The sequence below is a fragment of the Podarcis cretensis genome, assembly GCF_951804945.1.
Source record: "Podarcis cretensis genome assembly, chromosome: 8".
NCBI lineage: Eukaryota > Metazoa > Chordata > Lepidosauria > Squamata > Lacertidae > Podarcis > Podarcis cretensis.
In genome coordinates, this window is record NC_137177.1 from 53,795,227 (window position 1) to 53,809,357 (window position 14,131).

General features: G+C 46.6%; 1 protein-coding gene across 10 annotated transcripts in view; it reads left to right on the top strand.

Moving 5' to 3' along the window:
- GSE1 (Gse1 coiled-coil protein) overlaps positions 1–14,131 on the top strand; it is a 432,608-nt gene that overhangs the window by 385,587 nt on the left and 32,890 nt on the right. For all 10 annotated transcript variants that reach the window (XM_079988700.1, XM_079988694.1, XM_079988696.1 and 7 more), the window contains one exon: positions 10,298–10,497. In XM_079988700.1, coding sequence (XP_079844826.1) covers positions 10,298–10,497 — 200 coding nt within the window. The remainder of the gene's footprint in view (positions 1–10,297; positions 10,498–14,131) is intronic.

The window sequence follows — 14,131 nt, forward strand, 5'->3', positions numbered from 1 at the left end:
TTCTTGCAGTCCATGGGACTCTCAAGAGTCTCCTCCAGCACCATAATTCAAAAGCATCAATTCTTCGGGAATCAGCCTTCTTTATGGTCCAGCTCTCACTTCCATACATCACTACTGGGAAAACCATGGCTTTAACTATACCAACCTTTGTTGGCAAGGTGATGTCTCTGCTTTTTAAGATGCTGTCTAGGTTTGCCATCACCTTTCTCCCAAGGAGCAGGTGTCTTTTAATTTCGTGACTACTGTCACCATCTGTCTAAGCTTAGGTTCCTTAATTTCCACAAGTCTCCTCTGAGTAGACTTTAGCTGGATATAACCCAAAATGTCAGGTACTGAATCTGGGGTTTTTTGCATGCTTTACAAAAGGTGCTTTACTGCTATGTGTTCCTTTCTGAAAGTTTGAACCCCAACCTGGCTTTAAGGGAATGCAACCTTCAGATACATATTATGGAGCGTTGTTGTGCTCACAGAGAGTTAAAAAGACAAATTTTTAGCTGCTGCGTCTCAGTTCATAGATCAGTGTGACTAAAGGCAGAGAACAAGGACCAACCCTCAACCTTACACTGTCTTGTGGTGTTGCCAATGTTAATTGATCAGGAATAACTTCTGTTCCTGGTTCTCTTTGGGTGTACATATGACTGATTGCCCTCTTGCCTTTTCTGAAAGTTACATGGGGCTCCAGGAAGATCACATAAGACCCATGGGGTTGCCTAAGAGAATGAGAGAGTTCCCACAAGGGCCTTGTTCTCCCACAGCTCTTGCCAGTTAGAAGACTCAGTGGTTGGTCCCAAAATCCTAGGATCAGGCCCACAGTGCAGACAAATCTATTAGGACAAACAGGGCACCTCTTCTCTAACCACAGTCTGCCCTCAGCCAGCGTTCTACTTTCCTACTCTCCTACCTCCAACCAGCCTTTGGCACTGCCTGTCAGCTTCCTCCTCCTCCTTAGGCTCATCATTGCCTTTTGTAGAACTCAGCCAGGTTGCAGGGTTTACTTGGCTCTGCCTGTTGGCCTTCCTGCCTTCCACCTGCCAGTCCCAATGGGCACCAGCCACTACTGCTTAAATCTCCAGTAGCTGGACAGGTGGTGGCAGCTCCCAGGAGGGAAGGAATAAGAGAGTGATTCTTAGTGGCCTCTGTAAGGAGCATGGCGCACTGCTGTGATGCCAGCAGCTGCACGCGTAAGCCTTCCATTCTCCTTTGACATTATGGGTTTGCTGGGGCCACCTGGAGAAGCAGATCCCTCCCTGACCCTGCTGTAGGTCAACCATGAGCCAGCCGCTTTCCACAGAGGGTTTTGGAGACTGTTTTGGCACCAGAGCAGGTCGCAGTAGCTGCTTTGTTATTCCGCTGTGTCTGTTCCTTTCAGAAAGTGCTTCCTTTAAACAGAGGTTTCATTGTACACAGCAATTATCTAAATTGGAGCAGAGGAGAGTGAGTCAATTAAGGCTGGCTACACAGCACTGCTTGGTGCTTTTCATGCAGGTGAGCACATTTGTAGTCCCAAGGTGGGCGAATAGCTGTGTTCGCAGTTCAGAGAACAACCTGGAAGCTTCCAGGAACTGAGTGCATCCTTCGGAGGCTTCTGACTGTCATCCAGAGAGGTGGCTGCTACCTTGCAGTGGGGGAAGAAAAGAACAAACAGCTCCAAACAAGCAATAGTTTATTCCTCACATTCCAGGGCCACCTTTTCTTCAAAGCATCAAGGGAGCTGTAGTTTGTTAAGGGTGCTGAGAGTTTTTAGGAGATTCCAATTCCTTTCACAGGAAATGTAGGGGGGCAGGGGTCTCCTAAAAACCCTCAGCATCCTTAACAAACTACAGCTCTCATGATTTTTTTGGTGGGGGGTGAGCCTTGACTGTTTAAAGTGGAATCAGTAGTGCTTTAAATGAATGTGGCCTGGGTCACAATATTTGCTGGGAGGCTGCAGACTTGATTTCAGATCCTTCCTCCTCTCCCCATCTATGGAGGGATATGTATGTGCTGAGGATGGTTTACTCAAAGGTGAAAGAAATGTACTCTGCACATGTTTTGAGGCACTCTTTTATTGAGGCTCCATGTGCTTCAGGGCTCCTGGTTCTGAGCACTAGATAAGAGGAAGTGATTGCTTTTGCAGAGGGGAGGAACAGTGAAGGGAGTTTTGAGCTAAGAGAGGGCGAAACAGGCCATTCTAATCAGGCAGCACAATGCTTTGAGCAAAGAGGCAAGGTAGGTTTTAAACAGAGGTAGAGAATGCATTATTGTGGTTGAAATTGCTAGTCCTTTCTGCATAGAGCGTTAATCACTGAAGTCTCCAATCTGGATAATGGGAACAGCTTCCCTCTCCTTCCCCCTCCACCCAAAGGGGAAATCAATTTGCGAAACGCTATAGATTAGAAGATGCCTCACCCTTCCTGCCATCTCTTCCCTCCCTCCTTTCCCCCATTTTCTCTACCATGTAGTGTTTCCCGCCCGCCCCCCTTCATTCTTCCCTCCTGCTGTTTTGCTGCTTAGCCCGTCAAAAGCGACTTTAGTGGATTTTTGACATTGATTTCCTGATGCTCGGATCTCTCTCCAGCTCCAGTTCCTCTTTGCAAATTCAGTATTTTTTTCTTTTCTTTTTTGGTTCTCCTTTGCAAGCTATATACAAATATCTGCCCCAGCAAAATATGGTTGATAATGAAAAGCGGTGCAGAGTTTTCTCCGTTGATTTAGATTTTAGCTGCTGCATAACTTGATTGTTTAACAAAAAGAAAAATGAAAAAAATCCCTTTGCTGTCTTCAGAGTTCTCCGCCTGTCTGGCTCCTGGAGATGAATCGGCTTGGAGATACTTAATAGGAGATTATATTGGGAAGCGTTTAGGGAGAATGGGCAGGCGTGAAGTGTAAAACAAGGGAGTGTGCAGGCTTTCTAGTGGTGGCGGCGTTGTTGGCCTGTGTGTGGTGTGGAAGGGTGGAGACAGCAGTGGTGAGATCAGTGCTATATGGATGCACAGGTTGAGCCAGTCTGGGTTTTCCCTGAGTGTGTTCACACGGCCCTTTCTCCAGGTAAGCTGCAGTGGTGCTAGTGATGAGAGGGTGAGTCCTCAGCTCTTCCCCACCACATCAGGTACTACTGGGGTGGGATTGCTTTGCATGCAAAACACCATAATGAAGCACCTTGGGGGATTTTTAATGTGGCAAAGATCCAGAGGTTTGCCTCTGAGGGTCCTTCCCTATGGATAATTGGTTGCATCCAAGTAAGGCCACACCCACACCATACATTTAAGGCACTGTGATACCACTTTAAATAGTCATGGCTTCTCCCAAAGAATCCCAGGAGCCATTGCTTGTTAAGGATGTTGAGAGTTTTTAAGAGACCCCCTGTTCCTTTCACAGAGCTACAGTTCTGAAGTGGTTTAACAGTCAATCCCTCTTCACAGGTAATTTTGGGAATTGTAGTTCTGTGAAGAGAAATAACTCTCAGCACCCTTAACAAACAGCATCTCCCATAATTCTTTGGGAAACGCGATGACTGTTTGAAGTGCTTTAAATGCATAGTGTGAATGCGGCCTAAGTCTTACTCAAGACCAATGTGTTGCCAGTGCCTTTTGACCACATCGTTTGCTCCTGGGGTGTTGCTGTGATGTGAGAGTAATAAGACGGAAGCAAAATCGAAAATCCATATTGAGGTTATAACTAAAATGTCATATTTTGGCAAGCGAGCTTTAGAGCAGGGATTGGGAAACCTGTGGCCCCCCAGATGTTGTTGGACTCCATCTCCTATCAGCCCCAGTGAGCATTGCCCCAGCTGTCAGGGACGATGGGATTTGGAGTCCAGCAACATGAAGAGCAGCACAGGTCCCACACCCTTGCTTTTGTGTCTTCGGGAACTCTTCTTCATACTGGATATTAGGCAGAATAGAGAGCAAGGAGTTGGCAAGAGAGAAGATAAAAAGATGGGGAAATCTTGACACTCAATGTCTGCAGTTTGGAGTTGTCCGCAGAATGTGTTGAGGTGCTTCCATATTGTCACACTATTACAGAGCCCTCACACATTTGGGTAATTGCCAAAAAAGAGTGCACCTTTATGACCCACCCACATACATCTCAAAATAAATAGCAATGGCTAAATGGCACTCTTGTGCCACAAATTCACTTCTCTACTGCCAACATCATCTGCCAACCCCCGGCCCTACCGGCTGACTTTCTGCTCCTGGAAAAATGCAACAAACCAATGGTGGCGTCTGTAGAATAACAGCAACATTGTATACCTTCTGCTCACATTTTGTGAGAATTGATTGATTGATTGATTGATTGATTGCACTTGTATCCTATCTTTTTCTCTTAAGGAGCTCAAGATGGCATACATGGTTTTCCCCCTCCTGATTTAATCCCCATAACAACCCTGTGAGGTAGACTAGGCTGAAGCAGGGACTGGCCCAAGGTCACCCAGTGATCTTCATGGCCATGAACCCTGGTCTCCCAGATCCTAATCCAACACTCTAACCACTACCCCATGCAGATGTTAAGGGAACAGGTCAGGCCAATGTGATGTATGCAAATAAGGGAGGAAAACGGTATTTTGATATGTGTTGTGCCTGTCTGCCTGCTTTTCTCCCACACAGCTGATACTTGCCTCTGAGATGTGCTGCTTTCAGATTTGCTAAGGATGCCCTCAAGGCCCCAGGCTGGGTCCAAAGAGCAGGAAGAACTACCCGACCTTTTTGACGAGGGATATTTTTCCCCTCTGCTTGTCAATATGAAACATGACTTTGAGACGGGAGAAAACAAGAGCTAACCAGGGGTGCGCATCCAGCGGGGATTAGAGTGGCATGGCTTTTTCCTTGCAATTTCATTCTCTTTCATCTCAAAAGGAAAGAAAACCACACAGCCTCCGAACCAGCCGGCAGAGCCTCTCTGTGTGTGTGTGTGTGTGTGTGTGTGTGCGTGTGTCCGTTTGTGTGTGCGTGTCCATGCCAGCCAGGGCCTTCCAGAAACAGGAAGCTGCTTAACATATTTATTGATATCAAATGGATGTTAATTGAGTTCTTGGAGCTCTCAGATTCGATGCAGAGTTCAAAGCAGTTTTTGCTGTGCCTGGATGGGTGGCTGAGGGGAGTGTTGGAGGGAATGTGTTAAAAAGAAATTGGCCCCCAGGAAGAATAAGGTGACGAGGTGGGGGGTGGGCAAGGAACTAGAATGCCACCCTGCATGTGGGTTGAGGAAGCCAAAGAGATGATGCCTTTTGAGGGGGAGGCAATATCCAGAAATGCTTTAGTTTTATTAATTGTTTGAAACCGTTTTGAGCAAAATGGGAAGCAAGAACTTTAATGCCAGGGGTTTTGGCGGGAGGGTGGAGTGGGGAGGGGGTAGCACAAACTACAAGTCTGTGGCTGTGTACACACCACACATTAAAATCACATTCCCTCCAAAGAATCCTGGGAGCTGTAGTTTACCCCTCACAGAGCTACAATTGCCAGCCCCCTTAAAAAACTACAGTTCCCAAGATTCTTTATGGGGTGAGGGGATGTGCTTTAAATATACAGTGGTACCTCGGGTTAAGTACTTAATTCATTCCGGAGGTCCGTTCTTAACCTGAAACTGTTCTTAACCCGAAGCACCACTTTAGCTAATGGGGCCTTCTGCTGCTGTTGTGCCGCCGCCGCCCGATTTCTGTTCTCATCCTGAAGCAAAGTTCTTAACACGAGGTACTATTTCTGGGTTAGCGGAGTCTGTAACCTGAACCATATGTAACCCGAGGTACCACTGTACTTTAAAAATAACAAGTGTATGCAGTCTCTGTCCCCATTTTATGAATAAGAGCTAAACAGTTATTAATCTGGAGAGAGAGAGAGAGAGAGAGAGAGAGAGAGAGAGAGAGAGAGTCTCAGTGTGATGTAACTACACTACTTTGCTCATCACCTGCTAATTCTAGCTAGTGGGGAATTTAAAGTTCCAGCCTGCGAAGATTCAGAGAGCTGTGACTGGTTGTAATCAGAGACCAGCACTTTGTGGGGCCTGTTTGTGGCCCCATTAATGGTAGAGGTTAGAATCTGCAGTGGTGACTATTTCTGGGGTGGCAGAATTTGAACAGGTGTTACACAAGAGCTGTGTTTCCTTCACTGGATCAAGGGTGTGTTTGTATTTGTTTGCTCCTCGGTCAGCTCAAAACTGGAAATGTCGGACGGAAGAAGCAGCAACCGCTGGAAACAATATGGCTTTGTAGGGATTTTTTTTTTTAATGTCAGGGGTGCACCAGCATCTGACCTCAGTTTCCCAGCTCCCTCTAAGGGTAGAGGCGACGTATCTGTCGCAGGTGAAGCAGGCAAAATCCTTTCCCCAGAAGTGAGCTCAACCACCCACAGACATACAGGATTTTGAAAGGAGGTGTTTTAGGTCTGAGGGCACAGCATCCAGTCTTGTCTGAGCCCAAGGCTCTTTCTTCACAAATGAATTGCTCTGTTAGGCTAGAACTGTTTGCAGTGCCTGAGCTGCCAGGCACCCCCTGAGCCCATTTTCTGCTGTCATCCAGGAATCATTTCCTTCCATTTTGATCAAGGCATAGGTCCCTTTCCAACTGAGCGAGCAGAAGAAGCTACAAAGCAAATCCAGGCAGGCTCATCTGCTGATCGTCAGCTTCAGTGGGTTTGGATCCTTGTGGGGCCTTTTCTCCTCTCCACCCCCCTTTCCCCACACATCCTCTGCCTTTACTTCTTCTTCAGGGTCTCAGCTGTTAATTACCTTTGCCTGTCAGCCTTTCCTGCTAATCTGCTATCACTGAGTGGGAATCAGGAGGTCAGACAACAAAGGTGACACTGCCACACTGCGCCTCTTGTCATCTCCAAGCCAGATTAGTTTCATTGACTAACTCCTGGCTGAATACCGCCAGTTAATTATAACGATCACAAACCCTCCCATTTTAAAGCCACACAGTGAGAATTAAGGGTTCTGAAGTAAGACTTTAGCTTCATTAATTGCCCGGCTCTTTGTGATGGTATTGATTGATAAGGCTTTCAGTGGTGAGTAATGGCTTCCCAGCTCAGAGGGGATTAAGGCTGCTAATTGTTGTCGGCCTCAGCGCTGACAAGATAGACTTCAGTAGGTGTCAAATCCATACTGGCGGCTTCCTTTGTCATCTGCACCATCCGTGCCACCACTCTCCAGAATGAAAGCGTGGCGCAGTCGCCCAGGAATAATTAATAAAGCCCGGGAGCTGGCAACGCGGCAAACCTGCCCCTTCCTTGGGTCGGCTTTCTGCTTTCTCCTTCTGCTGCAAGCTTGCTCCAAGTGGTTATGACTCCGATGGAAGTAGGAGACATGGCATTGGGAAGAAAGACTTTTGAGTCTGACCGAATAGTTCATTTAAAAATATACAGTATATACACATTAATTTTTAGAGTACATGAAGGCAAAATAAGCTCTTGCCTGTTGATTTTTATGTTTTCAGTTAGGCTGATAGTGTTGTCAAAATAGTGTCAAATCGGCTTTTTTTTTCTCCTTATGAAACTCTGTCAAGTGCTATATGCGTCAACAGTGCAACATGTTCATTGTTCACTTCATTGTGGGTGGTTCCTGTGGGTACCTTTTTGGCCCAGGCTGGAAAGGATGTCTTAGTATTCCGACTCCTTTTTGTGCTCTTGAGTACTCCTTAGAATTCAGTAAAGCAGGAAGGATTTGCAGCATCCTTAAGCTGAATTGGTTGGGGCCAATGAAATCAAGGATCTACCTCTCTGATTCCTAGGCTCCCATGAGTGTTCTGTTATACTAGGCCCTGCAGCCTATTTCAAATCACTCTTGCCATAGTCAATGCAACTTAATAATTCATCTGTTTACATAGTGGACTGTTAGTTCAACTGATTCACTGTGGCCACATTCACACCATGCATTTAAAGAACTATGATGCTACTTTAATCCATCATGGCTTCCCTCAAATAATTCTGGGAGCTTTCCAGCTCGCAGAATGGTTTAACAGACTTTCCATCTTCACAGGGAACTCTGCAAGTTGTAGCTTTGTGATAATAAGGGTTTTCTAACAACTCCCACCACCCTTAACAAACTACAGCTCCCAGAATGCTTTGGGGGAAAACCATGACTGTTTAAAATGGTATGAGAGTGCTTTAAATGTATGATGTGAGTGTGATGTCCCAACTGCATCTTGGTATGTCCTGAAAGGCTCAAAGTCATTAGAGTTTGCTTAGAGAGGCATGACTTTTATTTGTATTTTAAACCAAACAATATAAAATTGACACATGATCCATTTGCCAACCCTGTTCCACCATAAGGAAATTGTTTTTCTTTAACTCGGAATGGCTGTTAGCTTATTTGAATGCCCCATGTTTGTGTTTACACAAACTTTCCCCTTGTATGAATGTTTTTCATGCAACCTGTTTGCATTGAGGCACAGGGCAAAATCTAGCAAGGATGCCCTAGTTAGCATCCTATTTGTATTTCTTCTATAGCCACCCTTGTCTATATGCATTGTGCTCTTAATTCTGTTTCTGTGAGTCTCCCCCCCCCCCACTTGCAAATACCAGCAGCTTCCCTAGACTGGGTGTAATTTGAAATACAGATGTATTATGCAAATTGCAGCAAAACCTTGCCCAAGGGTTGAAAAAGAGAGAGAGTTGTTCTATTTACCCAAATGCCCGTCTCTTTGAGCACAGCATCTTGGTCATGGCTGCTTTTGCAGTCTTGGCTTAGGATGGTTTTGCTAATTTTTCTTGAAAGAAAGCAGTCACCGCCTCTAATTACGATGCCCCAGGTTTTGTGTGTTGATAGATGTAGCCATGCAGGGCGGTATTCAAGCCCAGGACTTCCACTGCTGCAGCATTAGAGTAACGTCTCTGTACCATCAGCCTTTTTTCTAAAGTAATTGCCTTGCTGCTTTTGCTTTCCCCTGGGCTGGCTTTATGCTTCTGGGTTTCTTCTAGCAACTGAATGGGTAGTTTGGGTCCCTTTTTATGTGTCACAAGAGCCCTCCCATGTAACCCAAGTGTAAGCCATTTTGTCTTGCCAATTGCTAAATGTGAACGTTTGAAGGCTTCTGAGCAAGAACACTTGATTTGTGGATGAGGAGGTAGAAACAGATGTGCCTATGTGTATCTGAATATTCATCATAGCTGTACGGTGCCTGCCACCATATTAAGTGCCTTATTAATAAGGTGTAGAGGAGGAAACTGGCCTTCTGAGCTGAGAAAGGTAGGATCTTGTCACTCAGAAATCCATAAGCAAATGTGGCTTAGCCGTAGAACATCTGCTTTGCTTGCAGAAGGTCTCAGGTTTAATCCCCAGCATCTCCAGGCCTGGGAAAGATTCCCTGGCTGAAACTCAGGAGAGTTGCTGCCAGTCGGTGTAGGCAATAGTGAGCTAGATGGACTAGTGGTTTGACTTGGTTTAAGGCGGTTTCGTATGTTCCCAAGGGCCAACTAACTATCAAATTACCACTAGAAACCACCACCCTGCACTGTTGTCAGAGTTTGATCCATGTGTGGCAAAAAAGTGTGCCTACTCATAAGGAAAAGGAAATTGTTTTTAAAAGTTTCTGAGAGATCCAGCCAGGTTAATATTGTGTCCCTCTTAGTGGTTTGCATGCTGTGTCTCAGCCACGCCTTTACTATGATACCTTTACTCTCCTTGATGATCAGTAAGGGGTCAGGGGGTGCAGCCAAATAGCACTACTACCTCATCCCAACTTCTGTATGGACATCTGAATGTCCCAGCAATGCAGTTGCCCATCCCTATTCTGGCAGATGGATGCTTTTGAAATTAATTAATGGGTCCAAATGTACATGAGAGAATTCCCTACCACCACCTCAACAGGGATCGGACTGGAAACCTTTTCCTTGTTAACAAGGAGCAATGTTCAGGAAAAGTCTTCTTTGGAGTCAGAATATTGGTTAAACTTGGGCGACTTTTGCACCATACGTTTAAAGAACTGTGATGTCATTTTAAACTCCCCCCCCCAAGACTAATGGGAGCTGTAGTTTGTTACAGGTGCTGAGAGCTGTTAGGAGGCCCCCATTTCTCTCTCAGAGCATCAATTCCTGGGAAGAGGGATTGATTATTAAGTCACTCTGAAAATTGTAGCTGTGTAAGGGGACTTTGGACAACTCTCAGCACCCTTAACAAACAACAGCTCCCAGGATTCTTTGGGGGGAAGCTATGACTGTTTGCAGTCATATCAGAGTGCTTTAAATGCATTGCGTGAAGGGAGCCTTATTCAATGGGAGCACCTGCAAGGGTTCAGCCTCCCAGCCTGCTCTAATGCCTGGGATTAAACTACCCACTAGGGAAAACTTCCCATCTCATTTCTGTCCATCTCTCTCTCTTGTTTTAGGGTCTTCAATAAGCAGCGAGTCTTCTCCTGTTTCCTCACCGGCCACCAACCACAGCTCCCCTGCAAGCACTCCCAAGCGAGGACCAATGGGGCCCCTGATTGTCCCACCGGGAGGGCACAATGTGCCGAACACGCCTCCGGTTGTGACCATTGCACCCACCAAAACTGTGAATGGCGTCTGGAGGAGTGATGGGCGACAGGTAATGTTTTCACATGTACATGCACACGGCTTCTATTGGGGAGGGTGGGGTTTTCTCTAGAAGGACTTTGGGAAGGGGGAATGGGATTGAAACACAGGAGTAGGAGACTGCAGGCAGATCTGAGGGAAATCCATCTTCCCTAATAAAATAAGGCAGCCAGAAAACAAAGCAAGCCTTCTAGTCGTGGGATGAGTGATATTCAGTGGACATTCTATTCCTAAAGAGCAACATGTCATATCAGGGGCCCAGCTTGTGACAGGCTGCCACAGAGTGCAGGCCTGGCATGGGTTGATGATCATGTGGACCAGTGGCAGGAGGTACAGTTGTGGATGTGGTGGAAGTAGGGAATCGGGCAAAGCAGTCTTTGTGACTCTCCTTTTGGGTGCCTCAGTAGACCCACCTTCATGCTATGGGGTTTCACCACAGGAGCAACAGCCTGGAGTACTGTTGGCCCAATTGAGCCTAGGCTGCCTGGCTGCTTGAAGGCCCAGAAGTGCACTGGTGATGCAGAAGATGAAACACTGAAGCCTTCAAGCCTCAGCACCTTACACAGCATGACCAAGACCTGGTCATACATGCAACCGATGGGGAGATGTGCTCAAATGAGCAGTGGTGCAGTGGCAGAGCACCTGTTTGCATGCGGAAGGTCCCAGCTTCAATCCCTGGTATCTCCAGGTAAGGTTGGGAAAGACTCCCTGCCTGAAACCTTGGAGAGCCACTACCAGTCATCGTAGACAACACTGAGCTAGATGGACCAATGGACTGACTCAGTAGAAGGCAGCTTCTCTGTCCCTAGTTCCTTCAGTCACCTCATTCTGGTGCATTGAAATGGCTAAAACAGCATTTGTACATTGACACAATGGGCATAGGTTACAAGGAGAAGGCATTGCAACTGAGCAGATTCAGCTCCACTAAAACCGGCACTGCGTCAATCTCTGCTGTCGGTGTGCACCTTCCCTTGCAACAGCTGTCAAAATGCAGAGCAGACTGAATGTGGCTTGGGACTTAATTTCGCACAAAACCCTCCTGATTCTTATTTTTGAGACACAAGAGCTGATTGATTCCATTGAAGGGCAAGGCCTGCTTATCGAACGTCTAGTGTTGAAAAGTAGCATGTTGCATCCAGAGCAAATGTCCTCCGGCTGGGGGTAAATAGCATCATCTATGCTAGTGTCTGGGTCAGGCACCAAGCACGCTCAGAGATGTCAGGAAGCAGGCAAAATGCTGCCTGTAAATCTCTGCACACAAGGCCCTCTTCCTCCAGAGTTGCCCAGCCCACCCTGCCACCCTTTTTTCATGCATCCTCTCTCCCTTTTTTGCAGACACCACGGGCAGCAGGGAGCCGAAGCGTTTGCTAATTAAGAATCATTGTTAGGGTTCTCCTCCCCTTGTATTTTACCCAGGCTTCCCAGCGGGATCACAACTCTTGGAAATACTAATTAAACCACAAAGAGGAAAGGCTGAGGGAGGGGAAGAGAAAGCAGGACCCCTGGTGCTTCGAAGAAGTGCAGATGATGCCCTAGCGAAGGAAAACACACACACAAACACGCCCTGAGCTCTGATCGTGATGAAAAGAAGAGGCAGCTTGCTCAGGCCTGCTCAACACAGCCGTGCTTGTTTTGGTTGTGATCAGCTCCTTCTCCCACCTTCTCATTATTGAGCTTTGAAAAACAAAGCAGATTAGGTTAACCAAGTGTAGTTTATCGCTCTGCATCTCTGTGTGGTGTATGGAGATGACGTTGTAGTTATGGACATGTCTTGCAAGCTCAGTGGGCTTTGATACATCAGCAGAGAAAGTACTCAAGGAAGGAAGTGCTGTGGCTCAGTGGCAGAGCATCTGCTTTGCATGCAGAAGGCTCCAGGTTTAATCCACAGCATCTCTAGGTAGGGCTGGGAGAGACCTCTGTCTGAAGCCTTCAATAGGCTACCAGTCAGTGTTGACAATACTGAGCTAGATGGACCATTTTCATTTGATTTCATTTTTAATTTGTATACCGCCTTTCTATCTTACAATACTCAGTCCCTAGCATCTGCAGGTAAAGCTAGGAGAGGCCCCAGTCTGAAACCTGGAGAGCCACTCCCAGTCAGTGTAAAGGATACTGAGCTGGACGACCAGTGATCTATCCACAAACCAGCTGGACCTGTCAGTAGCTCACATTGGCTTTCATCCTCACCGGCAGGCCTAACCCCACTCTTAATTTACTTAATTAAAATATTTGTTCTACTGCCTTTCATAAGAAATCTTAAAGTAGTTCACATCAATAGAACCACAGTGTAAAAAACAACAACAAAAACTCAGTAAAAATTAATACAGCAGCATCTATAGAGTCAGGGTGAATCACAATAAACTCGTATTCATGGCCAAAAAACACCAGGTAGAACAAACAGGGGTTTAGCAAGTGCTGGAAACTAAGCTGAATCAGCACCTGCCTCATTTCAGAGGGGAGGTTCTTCCATTGACTTGGGGGCACAACTGAAAAGGCCTTTCCCTTGGCTGCGGCAAGCTGGGCCTCAGCAGGCCATTACACAGCTAGGTGGGCCTTATTAGAACACTTTGGTGACTGGGCAGGTCTGTTTGGAGGGAAGGGCATCCCTTCAGGTAAGCCAAGTTCTTTTGGACTTTATAATTTAGTGCTTAAACCCAGCCTGGTAGCAGATCAGCAAACCCACGCAGCTCTTTTAAGAGTGGTGTCACATTCCTGCAATAGGCTGCTGCACTCAGCAGCAACCTTACTGCAACATTTTGCACCATCTGCAGCTTCCAGTCAGATATCAAGGGCAGCCTCACTTAGAGCGCATCTCAGCAGTCAGTTCTTGAGGTTTCCACTGCAGGCTATCTTTGCCCCACTCCTCCCTATTCTCTAGAATATTCGGCAGCCCTTGAGAGACTGCAATAATATCCCTGCTGCAACAATTTACTGCTAATGAAGCTCTAATGCCACCAGGGAGCGCTCTGGGTAGAGAGAGCCAGGGCTGACTCAACAGATGATCCAGCCCATCCATCCTAGTACAGAGGTTTGATTGAAGCTTTAATACTTTTTTTTTTTTGGCCTGGTGGATGGGGAGCACAGTAACTTAGTAAAATAAGATGTGGGGGCGGGGGGGAGAGAGCAGAGAGAGAGATGAGGCACTTGGCGCTCTGAAATGCTAAAATCAAAGTGGCGGCTTGCTGCTGGCGCCCATCCATCAGAGGTTAGCGGTTTTTCAAAGATAATACGGAGTCTTTTGAAAGGAATGAAGAATTGTCTATTTTAAAGCTAATAGGGCATGTCCCGTGGTCTCCCTGGCAGAGATTGCACACTAATCACCAGCGAATGACTGATCTCCCCATTTTCTCCCTCCCCGCCATTTCATTGCCTTTTCCCCTTTCATCCTTGCAGCTGCGTATCAAGACACTGCTGGAAATGAAGTATGGTTCAGGCAGTGCTTTTGCAGCCTACTCAGAGCCCGCTGTCCACCTTTCTTGAGCAGGTGCCGCCTTTGCCAGTTATGCCACTGGGCAATCCAGTTCTAAGGATTTAAATGGCTCCCCCCCCCCTTTTCTTTTATTGCTGGCTGAGGCCAGCAGCCCTCCCGATGGAGTGTAGTTTTATCTTCAGTGGCAGCAGCTGGAAGAAGCCTGACTTGGTTTTTT